The sequence below is a fragment of the Tursiops truncatus genome, chromosome 10 (assembly GCF_011762595.2).
Source record: "Tursiops truncatus isolate mTurTru1 chromosome 10, mTurTru1.mat.Y, whole genome shotgun sequence".
In the NCBI taxonomy this organism is placed as follows: Eukaryota; Metazoa; Chordata; class Mammalia; order Artiodactyla; family Delphinidae; genus Tursiops; species Tursiops truncatus.
This window is the reverse complement of record NC_047043.1, coordinates 53,488,025-53,512,777: the sequence shown is the minus strand read 5'-3', so window position 1 is coordinate 53,512,777 and position 24,753 is coordinate 53,488,025. Positions and strand designations below refer to the sequence as shown.

General features: G+C 39.1%; 1 protein-coding gene across 1 annotated transcript in view; it reads right to left on the bottom strand.

Annotated features, from left to right (window-relative positions):
• Window positions 1-24,753, bottom strand: part of ARPP21 (cAMP regulated phosphoprotein 21) — a 125,595-nt gene that overhangs the window by 84,204 nt on the left and 16,638 nt on the right. Inside the window, exons 9-13 of the mRNA XM_073810976.1 lie at window positions 17,311-17,419; window positions 15,339-15,440; window positions 9,302-9,339; window positions 7,335-7,394; window positions 2,694-2,923 (exon numbers count right to left, since the gene is read on the bottom strand). Coding sequence (XP_073667077.1) covers window positions 2,694-2,923; window positions 7,335-7,394; window positions 9,302-9,339; window positions 15,339-15,440; window positions 17,311-17,419 — 539 coding nt within the window. The remainder of the gene's footprint in view (window positions 1-2,693; window positions 2,924-7,334; window positions 7,395-9,301; window positions 9,340-15,338; window positions 15,441-17,310; window positions 17,420-24,753) is intronic.

The window sequence follows — 24,753 nt, the reverse complement described above, 5'->3', positions numbered from 1 at the left end:
TTTACAATAGCCAAGACATGGAAGCAACCTAAATGTCCATCAACAGATGAACGGATAAGACGATGTGGTACATATATACAATGGAATATTACTCAGCCATAAAAAGATTGAAATAATGCCACCTGCAGCAACATGGATGGACCTAGAGATTATCATACTAAGTGAAGTAAGTCAGAAAGAGAAAGACAAATACCATATGATATCACTTATATGTGGAATCTATAAAAACAATACAAGTGAACTTATTTACAAAACAGAAACAGACTCACACACTTCGAAAACAAACTTATGGTTCCCAAAGAGGGAAGGGGGGGGAGGGATAAATCAGGAGGTTGGGATTAACAGATACACACTAATATATATAAAATTGATAATCAACAAGGACCTACTGTATAGCACAGGGGACTCTACTCAACACTCTGTAATAACCTATATGGGAAAAGAATCTGAAAAAGAATTCAGTTATATGTATAACTGAACCACTTTGCTGTAAACCTGAAACTAACACAACATTGTAAATCAACTATACCCCAATATAAAATAAAAATTAGATTTAAAAACCCAACCAACCAAACAAAAAAACCCAACATGGTGTGGCCAGTGTGGAAAGAAATAGATATCACACACACTTCTCTCTCAACCCCATCGCCACTACCAAGAAAAAGCTGGGGTCGCAGTGCAAGCGCCATTCAAGTCCTCTTCCCAATGAGGATGTGATGAAATCAGCTGTCTCCACAGGCCTGCACTGGACCCCTGATAGGTGACCACTGCTGTGCTCAGTGCAGGGGGTTCAATAAGGGAAATACAGCCCAGATCTCAAGAGGATGTGCTTGTGCATTCTGACTTCAGTTGATATGCTTTTCCCCAAATGGAGCAAAACATGTTTCCCACCTGGAAAGAGTCTCATTATTAACTATTTGAAGCTAGAACCTATGTAATTAGAGGAGGAGAAGAATAACTTAAACGTCACAACTCCAGACTTAGCTTCTAAAAGGTCAAAAAAAGTTTGCCATTCCACTGTGAACAATAAAGTAAAAAATCAGAAACTTGTGTGGTTCTGAAGCTCCATGACAGCAAAATTGACAGCTTTGCTTCATAAAACCATCTTGGGAGATTGTAAGTTTGTTTTGACATCCTATCTTGATCCCCTTTAATTTTTTTTCTTGCCATTCCTGTACCCTGACAGGCTTTCAAATGGAGACACTTAGATGAAAAGAAAAAAAAAAAAATGTCTGAAGCACTTACAATTTCTAATCATTCTTCAAAGAACATGGCATTTTAGCATTCTTGAAGTGTTTTAAATGTTTCCAAAGAGCTTTGCTTTGGAGATGATTGGTGGTTGGTGTGTGGAGAAGGACGATTAATTTAAAAATCTTAAGAGCTCTTTGGGTGTGCTGGAATTTTTAAGTGCACCATTTAAGGTACTTCGTTTCTGCGTTTGAAGGAGATTTAAAACTCTTTAACCTGTCTTAGTTTACAGGAACTCAAGTGTACACAGTGGATTTTCTTGACTTCAGATTGCGGCAATAGTGGGATATAAGAGCAATTAATTAGAGGAAGAAATCAAGAATTCACCAATTGGTGAATAGAGATGACAGAAGGCAGTGCGAGCCCACCTGAATCTTTCCAAGAAGCAGAATATATACATAAAGTAGTGGCTGAGACTAAATGCTATTAATTTTCTGCCTATGTAGGAAAACACAAGATAATTTCTTAGGAAGCACTTGTCAACAACATAATTATGTTAAACCATTAGCATAATGAGCCGAGATTTCACAAAGAGGCTCCCCAGCGTCAGTGAGAAGCTTGGTTGGGAAAGTATTCACAGTGGAGGACTGCCCGTGTTTTACCTCTGCTTGGCGTTGTCCATTCAGCATTTCCCCTCGGGGCCCTGGACTCCCACTCACTGCACATGCAGGCTATGAATGCACCAGTATGAATGCAAACTTCAACTACCTATGTCAAAAGATCACTATTCGGGCTTCCCTGGTGGCGCAGTGGTTGAGAGTCCGCCTGCCAATGCGGGGGACACAGGTTCGTGCCCCGGTCCGGGAGGATCCCACATGCTGCGGAACGGCTGGGCCCGTGAGCCATGGCCGCTGAGCCTGCACGTCCGGAGCCTGTGCTCCGCAATGGGAGAGGCCACAACAGTGAGAGGCCCGCGTACCGCAAAAAAAATTAAAAAAGATCACTATTCACTTACAAGAAAAAAACGGGAAAAAAGAAGATGCATGCACCTAGCTACTTGGAGACTTGAAAATTTCTGAGGCTCTCTTTCCTTATCCTATTCCTTATCTTTAAGGAATAAATCATAATATTGCATTTTTAAAAATAGCTAACTTGGTTAAATAGCCGCCTTGTGCAGGTGCCTTGGTAACTGATTTTATATAAATGGTCAAATTTAAACTTACAATAGTCTACTGAGGGGAGTTACAGTATCATTCTATTACCACCCACATTTTATAGATAAGGAAATTGAAGATTAGAGAGATTAATAATTGGACCCAGGCGCACAGCTTGCAAGAGGCAGTATTGTTATTTCAATTGCACCTTCTGACTTTTTTGCTATCCCAGTGATTAATATTCACATCATTATCTTTAGTTCAGGGAAGTCAGTGAGAGCGCTGACTGCACAGCTTGGGTGGAATCAGAGGAAACTATCACAGGACATAAACCCATTCAGTACTAACTACCTGCTTTGGACAGCTTCCCGGTACTCCTGCTACTGGATGTGCTGTCACCCCTGGTCAGCACCGTGATGCCCCCAAAACTCGCCGTCTTGGTCATGGCAGGTTTGAGATTGCGGTTGGAGCTGTCAGAATCTGTGCTGCTCCAGGCTCTTTGGTGGTCAGACCACTTGAGTTCATTCTCCGAGCTGCTCTGCCGACTTCCAGATGTTCTCCCCGAGCTGTCTCTGTTGCCCCTGGAGTGTGGCCATCAGAAAGATGCACGGGACAGCATTAGATTCCGAGAGCAGAACGGACACAGAGCGGGACCTTTCTTGTAAGAACCGTCTACACAAGACCCTTCTTGTCAACCCTTTCCTTGACACCTGTCGCCTCACAAACAGTGCACAGACACCTTGTTGATGTACAGACAGACAGGTAACACATCACACAAACACTCATGCTACAAACGAAAAACCAAACCTAGAAATGTCACATGGTCCCTCTGCCAGTGAAGGGGAAACAACAAGAAAAATAGGATATAAGATATAATTGGTAACTTCTCTTGTGGAGAGGAGAGAGGAAGGTAAATTCTCCTGACCCAAATCAACAATGACTCAGTGTTTGAAAGCAATTATGATGTTAAATGATCCTAAAAGCAACTCCCACCGAAGAAGAGTTTCATGTTTCCCTTTAGCATTAAGTAATTGGACCATGGTAAAATACACAGTTTCAAAGAAGCCATTTACTAATTTAGTTGCTAACTATATTATATACATATTAAGGCTTTGGCAGACAGCACAGAGATCACAGGAATTCCTCTGTTAACCTTTGGTGAGAATTTTGCCCAGTGAGTTTAACCTTCACGGGCAGAGGAAAGAGCCCTTTAATACCTTTCACACAGAAAAATTCGTGATAATAACAACAGTGCAAACACTACACTGACAGGAAACTTTCCAAGGAGATCAATGGGAATAACAAAATAGCTCCATAGATGAAATGACACATTTGTTCAAAATTCAAATAGAAAAAGATTGAACTTATTGCAAGAGATCCAATAGTCAAAAGTCATTTTTGAAGACTACAGAGTATTTCTAAGCAGTGTGCAAAACTGCATGTATTTTATAGAGAAAGTTGATGAAATTTGCATTTTCATTGGTTTCCAACTGCTTAAAGAGTGACTTGGTTACTATTTTTCAAAGGCTTTTCTGCAGTTTGGAAATAATGGATCATCAAAATATTCTAAGATTCTCATGGATTATGAATAAGCAAAGGGGACAAAAACCATGGGCAATAGATATAACCCCTAATTTCATATCACTGTGCAATGTGATAGAAATCTTGATCACAGTGGTGAATAGCAGTTTTATTAATATTCTTCTAAAGACAATCATGGGCTGTTGAGATGCCAGAAGTATACATATCTGATTGAAACACTCACCCACCAAATTGTACAGAAGGTATACAGAAAATTTTAGGTTTTGCTTCAACTTTACTTACTAAACGTTTTCTTTCATTCTGTGAAAACTTAAGAAGGTCAATGGATCCAGGAGATAATAAAGATGAAACAGCTAGTCTGTGATAAAGACTTTGTACAGTGAGGAGAGGAAATGCAACAGAAAATTCACAAAACAAAAAGTACTCAGCGCCCTGCTGTCCTCTCTTAATGTTTTCTTACAAACATTCTCTCTGCGTTCCGTACCTCGGGGATGGCTGGTTTTAGAAACAAGGACTATTTAAAAAAAAGACTAGTTTGTGAATAGTAAGTATCAGACACTCACCAAGGGCCACGTGACTTTAGTTCTTAAACACCTATGAAATTCAAACAGCCCAGAGGAGACTGGGTGGAGAAAAACCAGCCCTTCAAGGTGCTCTATTCCTGATTGTTTCCCTTTAAATCTCCAAATTCAGCTTCATTCTTTTCTCATATAATTCTGATTGATTTGACCCACCCTTGACAAAGCCTGACTAAATCATTATTTAGCAACCATGAACGTACCAAGGGTGTGACAATAATCTCCCCTGTAGATAACGCAGAATATTTATTATAGGAAAAGATTTGGAGTGGGGTCCTCAGCATACAGGATGCATCAGAAGGCAATTCCCCATATGGAGGCGATCATCACTAAAGTCCGCTTCAATTATCAACTCTGCACCTCCATGGGAGGAATTTAGACTTCCTCTAAATGCCAGAGTGGCTAAGCCTTTCTCTGCAAAGGAGGTGTCCACCACTATTCCTAAGTGCATTTTAGTGTGTTTCTAAAGCACTGGGTAGTTCCTCTAGGCTCATGTCACATCCCACAGCCAATAAGGCAACCTAAGATTTCCTTAACTTCTTCTAACTCTAATCCACTGGCTCAAATCCTCATCTCAAGTCAAGATCTGTGCATTTTATAAAAAATGGAGTTTAAGTTGTTGCTTTAGAGAGTTAGCATTAATGAGATTCAAAATAATGCATTTAATTTATGATCTCTAGATACAGATACACTGAAATCATATCTTTTACTGCTCTATCAATCATTCACCTTAACACTGGCAAGGTAAGGTCCAGAACTGAATTTCATATCTATCTGGGTGTGGAATCATAGGTATCATATCCACAAGTGCCTTCCTATACTTCCTAACAAGCCCAGTCCTAGTGTTCTTCTACTGGAAACCAGGAAGACAATGATAATGAATATCTGGCCATCAAGAGGCGTTGGCCCTCTTGTACATAACTAGAATTTGACCCCAGAGTAGTCATAAAGCACATACTCTAAGTTCTGCTTCTGTGCTGATTAACATAACTGATAACTTTTATGTCCTTCATGTTTGAACGTGACACTTTTTTCCTTTTTTTTTTTTTTACCAAGTTAGGTATAACGTACATTTTGAACTGCTTTTATCAGTGTGTGGATGGCTTTGTGCTAAGTCATATTCCTGAGTTTCTGTGCTTGGTAATTTTGGTGGGTTATAGCATCCGTATTTGGGATGGTTGACTTCAGTAGACGGTAGCTCTGGCTAGGGACCAGATTTGGGGCTATGTAAAACTAAATGCCTCTAGGGGTCAAGAACCCACATTTTATCTGTACTGGTCTAAACAAGCCAGGTCATGGTGTGTGACTGCACGAGCACAGATACATTCTAGTCCTTCTCTGGGCTTTCAAGGGAAAAAATGCAAGGTTATTTTCTTAATATTCAAGTGTGAAAATAAACTGTCTAATGATACAAGAGGAAGGTATTAGATGTATAGTTCAACCTAGAAAAGTAAAGGAAGTTAAAAAAATAGATCCTGGTTTTTTTGTTTGTTTCTGCCAAAGTGTAAAAAGAAAAGAAATTGCTCTAACTTTTCTAAGGATGAGGTCATAAGTTCAGATTTACAGCAAAAAGATATGTTCTAAGCATAGAATTCATTTACTTCTGGGTATTTCCTTTTTTCTCAGTGGTCAAGAAGTTCTGTTGGTTTGTTTGTTTTGCCTTTCCTACAACAGAGATGAATCCTAATATTCATAAAAGCACTAGCATATTAAATATATATATTAGGTAAATATATGTATTAGGTATTGAATATATATATACACATATACATATAAAATATATATAGCACTGTGTATCCATTGCCCTATAATGGATGGTAGAGACACATTTAATAAAGTAATGAGATAAAAAAAATTTTTAATTAAAAAAATAAAGTGGGCTTCCCTGGTGGTGCAGTGGTTGAGAGTCCGCCTGCCGATGCAGGGGACACGGGTTCGTGCCCCGGTCCAGGAAGATCCCACATGCCGCGGAGCGGCTGGGCCCGTGAGCCATGGCCGCTGAGCCTGCGCGTCTGGAGCCTGTTGCTCCGCAACGGGAGAGGCCAGAACAGTGAGAGGCCCGGGTACCGCAAAATAAATAAATAAATAAATAAATAATAAAAATAATGAGAGAGCGGGTATAGTACAACCTGCGCGTCTGGAGCCTGTTGCTCCGCAACGGGAGAGGCCACAACAGTGAGAGGCCCGCGTACCGCAAAATAAATAAATAAATAAATAAATAAATAAAAAATAAAAATAAAGTAATGAGAGAGCAGGTATAGTACCTCTGCTTTCATGGCACTCTCTAGCCTAGTATAAAACTTTATACATATTATATATATATATATAAAACCTATTCTCCTTATCCCACACAGATCTTGATTTAAGCAGTTCATTATAATTGGAAACAATCCCATATCTTTCTTTAGAAATAAAATCTGTGCTTGAAAAAATATTGTTTGAAATATTATGATGGATAGTAGTGGCTAAAAATCAACTACTCAAATAGAGTTTTCATTGATTTGTTTTCCAGTGTTGGGAACGTATACACAATTGCAAGCTATAAGAGAAATTTTAACTCAGTGTAATTCACCAAAGTTGATTTGGGAATGTGAAATCAGTGTGCTGTCAAAGTTAGTCCTGGAGGAAAAAAACCCAGAAAATCCGAGGAAGAACCCTAAAGGACTGTAGACAAAGCACTTGGTTTCCCAGTCCCGTATCTCACAGGACCCCGTATGGCTTCAACACTAGCTCAGTAATAACCTTTACAAAGAGATAACCAAACATATTTTATTTCATGAACAGAGATATTTTACACTAATACACTTATATTTAACATTGATTCCACCACATCATCTGAAAACACAGTTTTAAAAAAGTAAACCATACCAACCGAAAGAGCTGTCTTTTCTTATAGGTCTCACTGCATATGTTACTGTCTTCCAAGAGCCTACTGGAAATGAAAAACATGATTTTTATGATATAAAATCTAAGGGTACTAAATGCCCTATGTTAAACGGATGTGTACTCAACTATGGCACACCTGTCTTGCAAATCAACCCTATATGCTACGGTTTATTTTCAAGATGTAGAATTTTGCCCTAATAAATTAATGGCAGCCTGATTTTTCCCTACCCTAGGATAAAGTACCGATGCTAGACAGGAAGAAGGGAAGAAGAAACAGATGGAATGGAAGAGGAGGGGAGAATCAAAGAGATGGATATAGATATAATAGACATTTAATTAATTAAATATATTGGTTGCGATTTTTTTCTTTGGGTAGTATTAGTTATTCTTTATATTTTGGGCATAGTGAAATGTGCCTTCCAAAGGCAGGTATCAAAGAAATATATTTATTTTTGTAGGGATCTATTCAGAATTTTGCTTTTGGGGACCATCAATACTTCTTCACATATGCAATGCATATTTGTGACAAATTATTGTATTGATGAATATAATCCAATTTGAATATTAGGGACACAAGTGCACTAGCAGTCTTTTCATACAAAACACAAGTATATGACGAAGATTAGGGAGTAAGTAGGGAAAATGATTGGCTAGAAGACTAGGGAATGACATGTCCTACTAAACTGAATTCTAAATGCTCACTTCGTTCTTTGGGTAAGGATATAGAATTCTGGATTGCTTCAACATCCAAATGTTGCATCCAACATCCAAATTCAATTTTGGATATAGAATTTTGGATTGCTTTAACATCCCTACGATGGTAAAGCTCACGGATTCTTAATTTACTGTAAAAAAGGAATACTTGTTGAAAACTGTATGGGTTTTTGAGGATGCTTTTGGATGCCTTGTAAAGACCTGTTCACTACTTTCATCCCTTCTTCTACAAGAGGTTACTCAGTTGAGGGTAGTTACTTGACGTTTTCTAACTGCTACTAAGAATGAGGGCATTTTTTAAACCAATCCTCTTGAATGCCAGGTTTAACTTTTCTCTAAGTACTGGAATTTAATCAAATAGCCTCCATTTTAATCCATTTTATAGGGATACCCATTAAGCCAACACCTGAAATGAAATTAACCACCACTCTTTTAATGGCTACCATATTTCCAATCCAAGTTGCCCACTGTGATGCATTTTAATGTGACCAGTACAGCTAATAAGGAATTCCTTAATTCCCCTTGAAAACGTGCAATTAAATCAATGGAGCATTTTAATATCTATATCAGTTTAGAACTATTTTTAAAAGGTACATGCTAAATTTGAGAACTTCTGCTCTTATACTGAAGACTTTGTATAAATGTTTTAACACATTCATGTCATAACCACCACCTTCTCTACTAATACCCCGCCAGGTACACTGATAAATCTAGATCGGTTTAGATAAGTTTTCCAAGTTCAGCCTTTTATGAAGACAGATTATTTAGAATGAGAAACATAAAACAATACTATTCAAATTATCATCTGTGTAGCTACATAGAACGATAGGGCACAGGAAGAGGCCAATAACACCAAATACACAAGTACTTTTAGCAGCCTATTCAATAAGCCAATGAAACTGCAAGTTCTTGTCTCAACATTTATACTTTTTAATGCCTGGGGAAGGTAACAGGGTTATACCTTTGGAAGGACCAGAAGTTGAGACTTTAAATAAGGAAATTGTTGAAACTTATGTTTGGAAGTAATGGAGGGAATTTTTCTCCAAAGTTAAATAGCTTTTAGACATGCTAAATAACATATATGTGTGCATATATATGTGTGTACACATAGATATATGTATTTATTTATACATATATTCAAGCACACACTTATATATGGCATATGTATATCTATGAAAAACAAGACACATTGACAGACTTTGTTCCTCTAAAGACATGAAAAAGCAAATTTCATTTTACCTGTTTTCCACAAAAAGGCTTTCCTGGGAGCAAACTGACTGAAAAATAAAAAAAAGCATTGTATCAGATGTTCTGGATATGCTGAGGGAGCCCAAATCCTTGCCTGCTTTTCAAACTACTTTTCCCCTCCAAGAGGAAAAGAATTAAGAAAAATATGTACCATTTTCAGAAAAAATGGAAATTAAAAAAAGGAAAAAAAAACCGGTTAGAGTTAGAAGTGTAAACCATTCTCATGCAGCTCTTTTCCGTCACGGTGTCTCCAGGTTTCACATAGATTTAGCCCGTGTAGCGCCAAGGTCAGAAGAGAGATGTTGTGAATGAAGCTGCTGGAGAAACCTGTGAGCATCAGGTCCTGAGCTAGTGGTTTCCTCTAGGGCTGCCGAGATGCAGCTGCCATCAGGAGCCAAAAGGACAAGTTCAGATCACGGCAGAGCGTGCAAACTTGGCACGATCCACCTGAGGATGGGAGAGCTGTAAAGCCACAATCCTGAAATTATGACCTGGCAACAATAAACTCTCACAACATAAACAGATGACCTGCAAGACTCTCAAACTGAAGAGACGCTATCAAACAATCTTGGCGGGGAGTTGGCAGGGGCAGCGGGGTGCTCAGAAAACAAGTGAGAACGAAATGAAGTTAATTGGGAAAGAATATCAAGCTCCATCTAATATATCTTAGTTTTTCACACAAAAAAACCCAGTGACTTTCTTCTTAGCTTGCATTCTCTAGCACACATTTCTCTGCTATCTTGGGTTTCATATACAACTTAGGGAAGATAAAATTCCATTATCATATGTGCTTGGGAAAGGTAGATCAAATTAAGTTTTAACAAACAGAGAAAGAGAAGTCTAAACAAAATATGGTGCAACAGTCCTAAAATACGACTGTGTTTAGGAACTAATATAAAACCATGTCCAAAGTACTAAGTTTGTAAATGTAAATTTACAAATGTAAAATTATACGTGTGGATTTTCTAAATGATGAATAAGTCACCTGGCTAAAGGGATAAATAGAGACTTAACAGGTCGATTTTAAGATAAAATAAAACTAAAGAAATAATAATGACTTTTCAATATTGAATTTTTGAATTAAAAATGCTGCTAATGTAACCACCGCTCAGAGATGCCAGCAGGATATTGGTTTCTTTCTACATTTTACTGGAGAAATCATTTCCTTCCACTAAGCCAAAGGGCTAGATTGGGCATAAATGTTTTTCTCAGTGGTCTGAGCATTTTAATGGGGGCATCTCTAGAACGATTTCTGTTTTAACGTCTGTGCATTTAACATGCATCCCGAAGATCAAGTGTGCAAAAATTTTATTAAACAAAAGGCAAAAACAGCCAACTAAGAAAAAAGCTTTTCAGAAAAATATCTTTTTTAAAAAATTTGACATTTAATTCTATAAAAGGAAACAAATACAGATGATGTGCCCTTGACATTATTCCTATGAGGATCTCTTTAAAGTAAGCTAAATATCCCATTGTCTTTATTTCCTTTAGTTTGGTTTCCCTACCGGTTTGAGTCAACTTTGAGCCAAGTCCTGGTATGTGACAAAAGTGAGATTGTGTCAGATATCCACGATGAATTTAATACTTTGTTATTTCTCATCTGTTGAGGTTGAAGAGAGGTCAATTACATTTAGGATGTTCTGGCTGGTACTGAATAACTGAGACTCAATTACTTCTTTGAAGGAGTTGATCAAAGACATGCTGACCTCTTCAGACTCATTAATCTAATAGCATTTGGGGGAAAGTGAAGCAGCCCAAAACTCTTTGAATTAAAAAATAAGTCACTTGCAAGTCAAAGATGATGTTCCCCATAACCAATCTCCAGAGCATCTGCCTGATTATTGTGGAAAGGTCCTAAAAAATCATCTCATCATCCATCTACCACATTTTCATAAATAAGACAAGAGACAGTTATGGGCTACGATTCAGTAACTGATGAAAATGTGTGTGTGTGTGCGTGTGTGTGTGTGTGCGCGTATGTGTGTGTGTGTGTGTGTGTGTATAAAGTAGCATTAATAACTTACAAATTTTAATAGCAGAGAAAGATAAAATTGTCACCGTAATTAAGCCCAGGATTCAGAGCTGGCAGGTATATGCATTCTCAGATGTAAACAAAGGTCTTTTTTTTTTAAAGGAGGAAAACGTTTTTGCCGATGGCTTACAGAATTCTCTTCCACGTGCCACCCCCAAGCCAGGTGGTGCCTCACACCCTCATCATCAGCTCTCCCTGAAGAATCCCAGCACATGCAAAGGAGACCAAAGATGAGGTCCTCCCCGAATCCCTATTTATACATAAATACCCTTCAGAAATCACCCTACAGGCAAAACAGGTCTCTCTCAAATATATTGCTTTATCAACTTAACCTTCCTAAAAGGAACAACATTGCATAGGATTAATCATAAAACAAGTTGAAATTCTTGCCAAAGGAAACAAGAGCTATATTTCGAGTATTTCTGACAACAAAAGTACATTTATTTATTATTTGAGAACTAAATTGTTGTGTGCTCTAAATAACATTTTAGTTCCCAAATAATAGATAAATTGGTCTCATTTCAAGATACCAAAATTCTCAAACTATATTTGAAAAACTTTTTCTAGAAAACCCTGAAGTAATCTGCATATACTGATTGTGCACCTATGTACAAAAGCGCACACACACACACACACACACACACACCCTTAGAAACCAAGATACATTTGTAAAATATTCAAGAACGCTTCTAATTTTAAAACAAATCTGGATTTTGCTAAAGTGTAAATACCAGAAAGTATTTTTCTATAAATCTCTATTGTAACTTCAAGTAGAAAAAAAAATCCTACTTAAGTATATCGATATTTGAACCTGTTTGAACTACTCCACACTTAATAATTGGCAAAGGAAGCTGGTTATATAACCTCTGTTTTTAAATTATGAAGATGCTAAATTAAAGACCAGCTAAAAAAAAGATTAGATGCCTGTAACTTAATTTCCTTATGCTGGATTCTTTGCATTTGTTTTACAATTGAGTTAAGATACTTTAATTATTATCTTGTGAACCTCGACAATTTGGGCAGCAGTAATGATCATTTGGGAATCTGGAATTGCATAGGTGAAGGTTCCCTAAAGGGTCCTGTCTTTATGTTACTATGTATATTCGAGAAAGTTCATATTGCTGTTATGTCCTTGAGTTTGTGTTATCCTGTTAGTACAGGGTGGCGCCCAGTGACCCCTGCCTTGTGTAGCACCTCCCACATGCACCAGGGCTGGTCTGCGTGCCAACAGAATACAGCAGAAGGGAAGGTAGGTCACTTCCAGGATCAGGTTATAAATGACTGTGGCTTCCAATTGGGATTCTTTCTTTCCCTCTCAGATCACTTGCTCTGGGGGAAGCTAGTTGCCATTCTGAGGATACCTGTCAAGTCTATGGAGAAGCCCACATCACTATGTGGGAAGTGAGATCTCCAGCTTACAGCCAGCAAAGAACTAAGGCCTGGAGATACTCGAGTGAATTTGGAAGCAGATAACCACTTCACTAAGCCTTCAGATGAGTACAGCCCCAGCTGACAGCTTGACTGTAACCTCATGAAAAGCCTTGAGTCAGAATCACTCAGCTAAGCCACTCCCAGACTCCTGACCCATGGAAACTGTGAGAGAAGCAGATTTTTGTTTGTTTGTTTTTTAAGCTGCTAAATTTGGGAATATTAATAGCTAAAACAGAGAATACCAGTGGTATGACTGCATTGTCTCTACAAGAGCTATCAGACTAGGGAGAAAGACATTTTGTTTTCCGTCTAGGAAAGTGGCTCTTAGTGGCTCATTTAAGCATCATGAAAACTTATAAGAATATGATAAACACTAGAGATCTTATCCTTAGAAAAATGCACATATGCTCATGAACATAATATTTTGCAGGTAATATCGGGGATTTTATTTGATCTCTGAAGCCCTTTATGAGTACACTCTGGGTACAGCATGCTGATTAAAAAACTACTGCCCTAGGAGATCAAGTGAAAAGCAGTGTCAGAAACAGGCAGTTTCCCATCTGAATCAGTAAAGCCAGAAGTGCTGGCCACCAGGTGTGACAGCCTATCAAAGGAGCTCATGCCTCCACTCCCATAGGGAGAAGCAGCCACAGCATTGTAGAGAAGGCTGCTGAATGATTTCATGGAATAAAAAGGCTATGACAATAGCTTTGCATTTAAGCTTTCTCACATTTAAGTCTGCTTTTACTTGTTAAAAAAAGTTAATACAGCATGTGGCCATAGAGGCTTTAAACAGGAACCCTTGCCTCCAATCTTTAGCCTGGAACACAGGTCGCTTACGAATAATCTCCTTAAGATGGATGTGAGGAAATGCAATGTGTAAAGGGAGTCACGCTGACCCCTTCTCCCTTTGACGACCTCCCTATGGAAACGAGGATACACAAATGAAGTACAGCAGGGCAAGTGTCACCCCCATCACAGGCATGCATCAGTGACGTTACTTACTGTCACCTGGCTCTTGAGTGTCTGGCAATGTGGCACAGCTTTGGCAAGAAAAAAAAAGAATAATGTTGTTTGTATATTATGTGGGTGATAAGTATTTGTTTATCAATGTAACAACTCATTCATAAACTATATGACTTGCCAGAACCAGACTAAGAGGGAAAAGGTGTGTGTGTGTGTGTGTGTGTGTGTGTGTGTGTAAGAGAGAGAGAGAAAGAGAGAGAGAAATAGAAAATGAACTAGCCTTCAGAAATATTTCTCTTCTTGAAGGTCATCAGACAGGAACATTCTACCTCCAGTCCACAGTTGGCATCATTACAGTATCATGACTAGAAAAGATCCTCTCATTACTGCATTCTTATATCCAGCAAACGTAAGGAAAGGTCTACCATGTGTCTTGCTGTCCTATGCACCCTCAATAATTCTGACCATAATAAAAGAATTTTCTAGAATCTTCTAGAATTGTACCTGGACATCAGCCAACTATGGTTACCGCCATCTCCTTCTCTCACACTCCTCTAATTCCCAAGCTCTGGGCCAGATTATTCAACTGAAAATTGTGTTTTAAGAAAGGCAGAGAGGATCTAGAGATCAGGGAGACTGGCTTGGGCTTAACACCTCTAGGGAGAACAGTCCCCCTCCATGCTAGGCTGGCTTTGTAAGACATCCAGGAGCAAATCACACAGGAGGTCAGACGCTCCACCTGACTTAGTAACGCCAGAGGTGTTGGCAGCAGAGAGTCTACACAAAGGTGCTCACGGCTGTACCTCTGCAGAGAGAAGAGGCCACAGCGTTTTAGGAGGGTGCCAGATGAGTTCATGGAAGGGAAAACCTATGACAATAGCTTGTCCTTTTCATTTCATTGCATTTAAATCCAGTTTTTTTAAACCTTTTAATTTGTATTTAATTTAATTGCATTTAATTTTGGCCACACTGAGGAAAAAGATAAAAAAAAAACCAACCACATCTTCTTTGGGATTTGAACAATAAAAATTGTTTTCTGACTATATCCTTGAAAATTGTTCACAGAACTATTCGATCCGAAAATGGAGTGGGGGGGGATGAATATCACTATTTAACTTTGATATAATAAAATGTCCATACTTGCTAAGATGGCAGAAAATTCTGTGTGTGTGTGTGTGTGTGTGTGTGTGTGTGTGTGTAAGATCAACGACTCTTCTTTCTTTTCCTGTAATTCTTTCCTGTGTACAATGTTGGTCTTAAAAAGACAACCGTGTGGTATCTGCTGGCTAATGTGAACGTGAAGGGATTTCTGCAAATCTGGCAACCTCTCTCTGTACTTACGGTCTATTTCATTGACCAAAATGGTATCTCTATTTCCCCACAGGTCATACCCTAGAGAACACATGCAAACCCTCGGCCCCTCCTCCATCACTTCCCTGAAGCAGGTCCTCTTCCAGAAACACCTCTAGTTTGCTGCCCTTCGGTTTGTTCCCTGCCTCCAGCTTCCCTCGTCCCTGCCAGCTCCCTGTCTGGGGAATGAGGCTGCCTTGCTGCTGACGGAAGGACCGCACTCAAGAGGCAATGAAAACAACTACTCACATCGTGTGCAAATATTCTCTCCCTCACTCTCTGATATTCCTCTTCTCTCTCTTCAATTGATTTACTTCGTCTGTCATCTCTAAATGGATGCATTCTGTTTTGCTGAACAGAAAAAAGAAATCAGGAGGGTTATCCAAGTTGAGCTGTTGGAAATCTTCAGTTAAGAAAAACTGTCAGCTGAGAATAATAAATGTTCACTTAAGCAAATGGGGCGTGAAAAGCCTTACTCCCTCTGGTCCCTAAGGAAGCCGTGGTGGGGTACGTGTGTGGTGTGTGTGCCATGCAACGGCAGGGGATGCTTGTTACTCCTGCTTGCTCCCTTGCCGGATGCAAGTAGCATGGGAGTTTCTGGAGTGTAAGCTCCTGAATGTGCCTCAGGTATTCAGTCAGTTGGCTACGTGATGGGTCATGAGTCATGGGCTCTGTCTCCTTAGCAAACCTGTGTGATTTTGACTCCCCAAAAGGAGGCAGAATGGTGGTGAGAAAAGAGGAAGTGGCTAGTTCAAGACGGCTAAGAGAAGAAATGGCTTTGAAAACGTGGGGACCGGAGAAACAGAGCAAGGCGGTAAAGAAGGGAACAGGCAGAATGGAAGACGGGGATGCTACTTCTCTGCATCCTAACTTGTATTTTTATTCTCTCAATGACTTATTCTGTGAATTGCGTCTGGGATAAAAAGAGGAACTAAATTCAAAAAGCTTGTCTGCTGATTAAGGTCGATGTCAAGAAATCTAACAATTCAAAGAACCCAGCATGAGGACTGCTGTTCTTCCCGCTGAGCCACTTCCTGTGTCTCTACCGCCCTCCCATCTTATTCCTGCCGTTCCTCCCCAAACGCCCTGCACTAACCACGTCCATCCATCCATCCAACAAACACCCACTAAGTACAGGACACGGGCACATGTTCCAGAGTCAACTCGAGCCATGGTGTGGTTTGACGGTGGTGGCAGGAAACGAGATACAAATGACGAACGGGTTTTTTTTTTTTAAAAAAAGTGCGTCAGAGATGCACACACAGGCTCACGGTGACTCACTGTGGGTAATTAAAATAATAACTTGAGTGAGACGCAGATTGTCTTACCTTTCAGCATTCTAAAGCAAAGTCATTGCCAAAAAAAAAAATCTATTTGATTGTCAGAGACATAAAGGGTAACTGTAATGACATTTACATGACCTTCTACTGTTCCTCTTATCATTAAAATTTTGTTTTCTTTTGCCATTTACTTAGTTTTCTTCTTAATCACCCTGGAACCCACCCCCTCCATCCATAGACAAGTCTCTCTAGCCTTGTTGAGGTCCCATGAGTAAGGCTACTCTAGAACAATGTAATGTTTTGTCACAAGCAAAAAACACGTAAGGAGGAAGTTCTGCTCCAGTTCGTGCAAAACAAGCAGACAACTGACATGGACGATAAAACACGGGAAGGGGAAGGGGTGGGGGACTAAAACCTGAACTCAATTCTTTGTTGTGAAGACTTATTTTAGGAGAGTTTGCAAAATCCACCTGGCCTCACCATAACAAGGTTTGTTGTTAACAGCTACATCAGTTGATCAGCGGTCCGTATTGACAATCCAGCTCAATGTGTGCACAACGGAAGGATAAAGCTGTAGGGAGGGGAACGACTGCCAGAGTTACACAGACACCTGGAAATGCAACTGACAAAGCTCTTCCCATCAGCTCGGAGCCTGCGGCATCCCAACCCCCCAAGACATGCAGCAGAGCCGGCGTCAAGCACCACCCATGCAGCCCAACACAGAGCCATCGCTGAAGCAACCAGGATGTGGTGTTTTGCTACCCACTGAATGCCAAAGAGGGAGGCGGGGGGGAGGGGGGCAGGAGGCTGGGCGGGGGGACAGTCGTCTCAGAGGCAGGGGAGATTTGGGAGGGGGAGCGGGGACAACAGAATGACAAGAACATCAGGCAGCCCACCTTCAAAAACAACAACGTCAGCCACTCTCAAACTTGAGAACCAACCTGAGTGTCTTCTTTATCAATACTAGAGTTATCTCGCTTCAAGATAAACCGCTTCTGGGATTCTTCACCTTTTTCATCTTTTAAATGTTCACAAAACCTTTGCTCTGGTCTGCCAGCAAAGTAAAACATATCAATAAAAAAAGTTTTTCCCCCTGTTTAAAGTTATTTCTTAGTGTTCCCTCCCACCCCGCACAGTGGCATTCAACTTTAAAAAAAAGTGTACACGTGGTTTTGATACTAGAATTGCTGGCAATATACAGGTAGGTAATAATACGTCACTTCACAGGTGTTGTTTGAATACCTTTGGTTGTTTGGAATTCGGAGTCTTGTTTGCTGCATGCTGTTCACCATGGCTGAAGTTAAAAAAAAATTTTAAAGGCCTGAAAATATATAGTGTATAGATGTTTTCTATAGTTATTTTGACCTCCATCACTCCTGAATTCAATCAAGTCCCTGCCCATATTCTCAAGCAACTATACATGCTTAGAATTTGGGATTACCACATTAATTCACAAATGTCTGGGAACTAGAAGAACACTTTCTTTTATATCTTCCTATTATATCTTCCCTTTCAAGAGCCTTCTGAATCTGTAGTGAGAGAGAACCATCTACGAATTATTTCCATCTTTCTTTAATGACAAATGCTCTGGAATCTGGCTCCAGTAGACTCTGACATCCTTGACCATGTCTTATAAATCAGTTCAGTAATAGGGGAAACTGGAGATATTTAGTTTAAACAACTTAATGTCTGATTAGCATGGGGAAAATGCTCCAAGCAGTTATACACTATTGATTAGTCAATTGATTTTTTTTAAGGTCCCCTTAATCATTTTGTATTATTACAGGAAAGGGCTCCACTTCCCTGTTAATTTCCCACAGGCATCACTGCACACCGAAGAACTCAATGAATGACTTGGGCTTGAGTTCATCCCAGAGGAAGTGCTAAAATGTTCATTCCCCAGTTTAGGAGCAGTTGTAATTTACGGCTGTCATTAAAGTGTCTCTTATGTCTGATGTATTACTCTGTAAGTCCCCTGGGTTCAGTAATGTATCCAGTCATTGGGAAGCCATGTCACAGCATCTATTGTTTAATATGACCAGCAATTAAGGTGACCAGTAATTAAGGGAATCTCATCATTAGCTCCAAAATAAGCAAACAGCACTTTGAAAACAAAGGAGCAGTTTAACTGTATAATTCAAATCTTGATGAGAAGCATTGTTTCCTTAAACGCACATACATAAAGTATAATAATAATTGGGGAGCAGACAAAACCAGAAAACTGAAATAATACCAGTTATAGCTTCTAGAATTGTATATAATTTCTGCAAAGTGATATCATTATCTTACTCAATCCTTGCAAAAAAACTTTGATGTAGGAAAAGCAAATATTTTTTGCCTCTTTTACAGATAAAGAAACCATCCCTCGCTAAACCTTTTGACTCCAGTTTATAGATTCACCCACTAAGCCACAGGCATCAAACAGCCTATTCACATCCTTGCAGAGAAGTGATTCAGTCTCTCTCTGCTTCTGTTGTACTCAGTGGGCAGGAGGGCCTCACACCTCAGGATAAAGAACAAAAAATCTGCATCATATCATCTTCAATATCAATGTAAACGTTTTCCACCAAAATTAAGATGTAATAAAATATAGCAATTTGGAAGTGCGAATGTGACATTTTAACATCAGAACAGAGTAAATTTGCACTTTATAATGAAGAGGTCATTCACAGTAGAGAAATTAAATATATTTTGGTGGAGCACAGTCACAGGTCACTTCAATTACTTATTACGCTATGAAGTCCGACAATACTAGTGTGAATAGCTACAGGTCTCTGTAAACGAGAAAAATTCTCCAGGAGCTTTTCTTTTTTCTTTCTTTTTTTTTTTTAGGAGCTTTTTTAAAGCTTCCCAACATTTTCAACCACTTAGGTGTTGTTATATTGTTTTCTTTCCTTTCTTCTTAATTGACGTATAGTAAGTGTACAATATTATATGAGTTACAGGTGTACAATACAGTGATATCCAAATTTTTTTTTAAAAAAGCTTTTTTAAAGCTTCCCAACATTTTCAAACACTTAGATGTTGTTGTATTGTTTCTTATGTAGCATGTAAAATTAGGATATTAACTTAAGTACAAATGCTGATAGTATCAATACTAATTAAGCCTCTTCTAATAGCCCCAAGCTCTGTAAACCGGATAAACTCTAGTCAATGAAATGATTTGCTGACTGCTAAATATACAGATATATTTCTTTTATTTGTTGCTAATCATCTATAAACGTTCATTTAGAAATGAAATGGTCTAAGAATGTGAACTTTTGGATTCACGAGCATAAGGTGAATTTGCTTCAGACTAAATTCTTCTTGAGGCAGAAAATCATTTAGAGTGAGATTTCAGCATAGTAACCAGAGATAGAATGCAAGTTCCATGTGGGTAGGGACCTTGCTTTTTAAAAACTGAATCCTTAGTGCCTAGAACCGTGCCTGGCATATGGGAGGCATTTGGTTGGATGAATAAATGACTCAATGTATGAATGAATGAAAATTTAGCACAGCTGTATACAAATCACAGTAATTCAGGGACAGATCAAAGAATCACTGAGTAAGATATACAGTCACAAATGTTTATAAAACAGAACAGGAGAGAGTTTGGTTAGTAGGAGCATAAATTCAAATTTAGAGGGACTTCCCTGGTGGTCCAGTGGTAAAGAATCCGCCTTACGATGCAGGGGACGCGGGTTTGATCCCTGGTCTGGGAACTAAGATCCAACATGCCGTGGGGCAACTAAACCCGCGCACCACAACTACTGAGCTCCCGCGGCTCAACTAGAGCCCACGTGCTGCAAACTACAGAGCCCGCATGCTCTGGAACCCGCGTGCCACAACTACAGAGTCCACGTACCCTGGAGCCTGCCCGCCACAACTAGAGAGAGAAAATCCGCCTGCCACAACTAGGGAGAGGCCCTCATGCCGCAATGAAAGATCCCGCATGCCTCAATGCAGATCCCGCGTGCCACAACTAAGACCCGATGCAGCCAAAAATAAATAAATTATAAATCTTAAAAAAAAAATTTAGACCATTAGGAACATCTTTAAAAATCAGATTTATGTTTGGCTTCAAGTCAATTGTGTTATTAAAGAAAAGCTTTTCACATTTGAGGATATCTTGGGAAAAGAGGTGGACATGGGAATTTTAGCTTTTCTAGTTTGGGAACTTCTCAGTTAAAATGTCATTATAGTTACGAGAGAGCTATTCAACCATTATTTTTGAAATGTCATCTGCGTTTCTTCATAGTGCTGATTTTCTTTTTTTCATAGCAGGAAAAATACATCCATCACATAAGCAAGAGTAGTCAAAGGAGCTTGTTTGAATCAATAATGGAAATATTATTTAGAACAACAATATTTGTTACTCTGATATAAATTATGCAAACTGCATCTTGCACGACTGCTTTTCAAGTATTTTGTTTAAATTTGTTTTCAAACATTAGAAACTAAAAGTCCAAATTACTAATTCCTTCTTGATTTTCCAAAAATATTTTGAAAGGTTAGAAAGTAACCATTTGAAGTTTGCATAAAAGGAATAAAATAAACCTAATAAGATTTTTCCAGGTTGATTTTATAGAGAATTACCTAGAGGTAAGGAGTAATTTTAGGTTTAAACTCATGCAGGCTATAGTTTATTACTGAAGTATTATATGTGATTACACTAAAAATTACTGGTAATGCACCATTATATTAGCGCTTTTAAAAATCCTTTTTTACCACTAATTTAACATTATAGCAATATTATTTCTTAGCCATAAAATGAATGGAACTAAAGTAATATATCATGGACCTTTATTTAAAATGGTAATGAATTATTTTTAATGTATCAAGATGTAACTCTAAGAAAAACTCCTCAAGGCTTCAAAAGGTCAAGGTATTTATTAAATTAATGATAACTAGAGTTTACTATGTATCTCATGGCCATGCATTATACATGCCTACATTTTTTTTCCTGGAACATTTCAGTCCATGAGTTATTATTTTTAGCTGTCTCTTTATCATTATCAAAAAGCAGAGAAAACAAATTTAAGGTTTCTTCTTTTTTTCCAAAATTTATTTATTTTATTTTATTTATTTATTTTTGGCTGTGTTGGGTCCTCATTGCTGTGTGCGGGCTTTCTCTAGTTGTGGCAAGCGGAGGTTACTCTTCCTTGTGGTGCATGGGTTCCTCATTGTGGTGGCTTCTCTTGTTGCAGAGCACAGGCTCTAGGCGTGCGGGCTTCAGTAGTTGTGGCACGTGGGCTCAGTGGTTGTGGCTCATGGGCTCTAGAGCACAGGCTCAGTAGTTGTGGTGCACGGGCTCAGTAGTTGTGGCTCACAGGCTCTAGCGTGCAGGCTCAGTAGTTGTGGTGCACGGGCTTAGTTGCTCCGTGGAGTGTGGGATCTTCCCGGACCAGGGATCGAACCTGTGTTCCCTGCATTGGCAGGCGGGTTATTAACCACTGAGCCACCAGGGAAGTTCCTAATGTTTCTTCTTGATTAAAAAAAAAATAGTTTCCTCTTCTTAAGTTTTTTAAAAAAGTGTTTTCCCACAATTCATAGCAGGGTCTACTGTGACACTCATTGATCATGTGTGGTGAGCAGTACTGGCATTTCCATTCTGTCTTGGCATCCCCAGTCAAACTTTTCAAAAGTTAGAACTAATTCTTCATTGTTCCTTATTAGACAGAGCTCATGAATTGACAGGCAGTATGGCTGAATGAAATACTGTGTAAGACCATCAAACTCTATCTTCTCGTCAATTGATTCCAATTTTAGTTAGATTTCTTTCACCTGAACCTTAAAAAAAAGCTGAGGATGCTTTATTATTTTTTAAAAATCTTTTTGATCTACAAGTATTTTCAGTGGTTTACTCTCACTGCCATTTGGTTTCCATTTCTTGAAACCAAATGTATTACTTCTCATCCAAATAGTTCAGTTTAATCCCTCCCCTCACATACGCACAAATGAAGAATTCAATTCTGCTAAATGCGGAGGAGCACAAAGGGACATCTTTGAATTTCATACTGAATAATGGAAAGATGGTCATCAATATGCATGAAAGGTTGCTGTGCACAGCAGGCTGAAATATTTTGACGTCAAAGACATTCGTCAAAAATATTTTAATAGTCAAACATATTACAGAAGTCTGAGTGGCCCTGTTCCCTTAACACGTGGAAATATTCAATTACGATACTGACAACTGATATCTCTTATTTAAAAAAGAAAGTCCTATGTTCTTTACATATTTCATGATTTCCACTTCCACCTTGTCATTTTATACCATTTTATTCTCTTTTAAATGAGACTACGCCTTAAAAATTCAGCATTCTAGCATTTAAGTTTGGAAACCAAACATCTTCAACCAACAGACTACAACTTCTCTTTCTACTCTATGCCCCAATTCCACCTTTCCTGAAGTCATGGTGACACACTCACGGCCTCTCCACTAGCAGAAATCTTTTTTTTTTGGTCATTTGTATATGTTCTCTGTTGAAATTTCAGTTCATTCTATTGACCATTTTTATTTTTTGAATTTTATTTATTTTTTATACAGCAGGTTCTTATTAGTTATCTATTTCATACATATTAGTGTGTATATGTCAATCCCAATCTCCCAATTCATCCCACCACCACCACCTTCCCCCACCACTTTCCCCCCTTGGTGTCCATACATTTGTTCTCTAGAAATCTTAAGATTAATAAGACACAGGAAATACACCAAGAAGATTCATTGTACACAACCAGGCTCTGGCCTTCAAGTATGCCCTACAACTTCCCCCAGGGAGAGTGCTAATGTGACTGCTCCTACTAAAGGTGGATCTGGAAGCAACAAAGGGAGTCTGCAGAAACTGGGCCTAATTCTGCTCCCTACAGGAGGCCAAGGTGCTAATGGAAGGAACCAAATCACTGTAATCTGGCTCCCTCCAAACTACTCTACATACAGGAAAAGACTATATGTAGTATTTATATGTATAGTGAACCTCCCTCTAAACTCTCCCGAACTGTATAATACAGATAATGTCTTTACACATCTATACACACAGGCTTGCACTCACACAACCATGTAAACCTCAGTCTTAGCTGAGTGGCAGTAGCCGTGGATTTCAGTCTTGATCTTCTGTGAAATGACCAGGTAAGATCAAGACACGAACCTCGGTTTTCTCTTCTGTAAAACAGTCTAGCTTTATCTACCTAGAATGTTGTGAGCTAGACAGATAGATAGATAGATATACAGATATTTGGAAAGTATTATTACTGCATGGGAAAGCTCTTTTTAAAAAAAGTTATGTTAAGGATATTAACATTATAGGAGGTACGTGCATGTTTCATTTCCAAAATTAAACAGTAACTTATATGTTCAACACTCCAAGACCCATAAATAATTTCAAGTTGTGAAAGGAACACAGCACACTTATTTTCTCTCCTCACAATGTATGTCTGTCTATCTACAGACACATGTTCTCTGAGGTATTTGAGAATAATAATATGAGAAAATATATTTTGAGAGACATGATGCAGAGTTTGACCAATGTTAATAAATAAATGTCTTAACTTTGAGCTGGACTACTGTTTAAAGAACTAGGTTGTCTGTTCAGTAAATAAAATCCCACGGTTTTCCTGAGAGTAATGTGATTCTTAGTTAGGTTTCTGACCTTTGGCTTAAGGTCAGATGATTTTTCAATGCTATTCCTATAAAAAGCGCAGAGTAAATTTGTCCTGTTTAGAAATGACAGGATGCCAACCAACCGCTCACAGATTTCCAAGAGGCACTTGAAGGGATGCTTAGTCCTCTTCAGAGGACTAGTAAGCAAGCACCATACCAGGACGCTGCTCAGTTTATTCCTGGTGCCACTCACATTCCGAGACAAAGGAAAAGAAATACAACAGATGTGGGAGGAAAAGTATGGGTTTTTTTTGGTTTGTTCTGGTATAAATGCACTCCATCACCTGCAGGGAGTGAGTGCTTAAGGGTCAAGAACTGATGACTCCCATCTTCAACCTGAGTCCCTTCAGGAAACGAAGCAGAACAGACGTCCGCTGACCCTGCTGTGCTGCTGGCCACTCCTCTCTGGTCTGCCCCCTGAGAAGGGGGCAGTCCCCCAGTCCTTTTCATAGGGCAGTCATCATCCATCACCTCAGGGATTCTTAGCAAAGTCAACTGGGCTCAACTGCTTCACTTAGAGAGAGGCTTTGCTTAGCACCAGAACAAGTTTCATGGTTCTTGTGATTTACCTAATAGCCAGCTCAGTGCATCACCCTTTCTGCAACAAACAAGCAAACTACCACAGTCACTATAACGCCGCTCATCACTCCAGGCCAATACCCACGTCCACACCTCTCAGGAATCGGGACCTTGTGCTCTTGAGCACTGGACTCTTAAGGTGTCACCTCCAACCTCTGCCTTTGAGCCA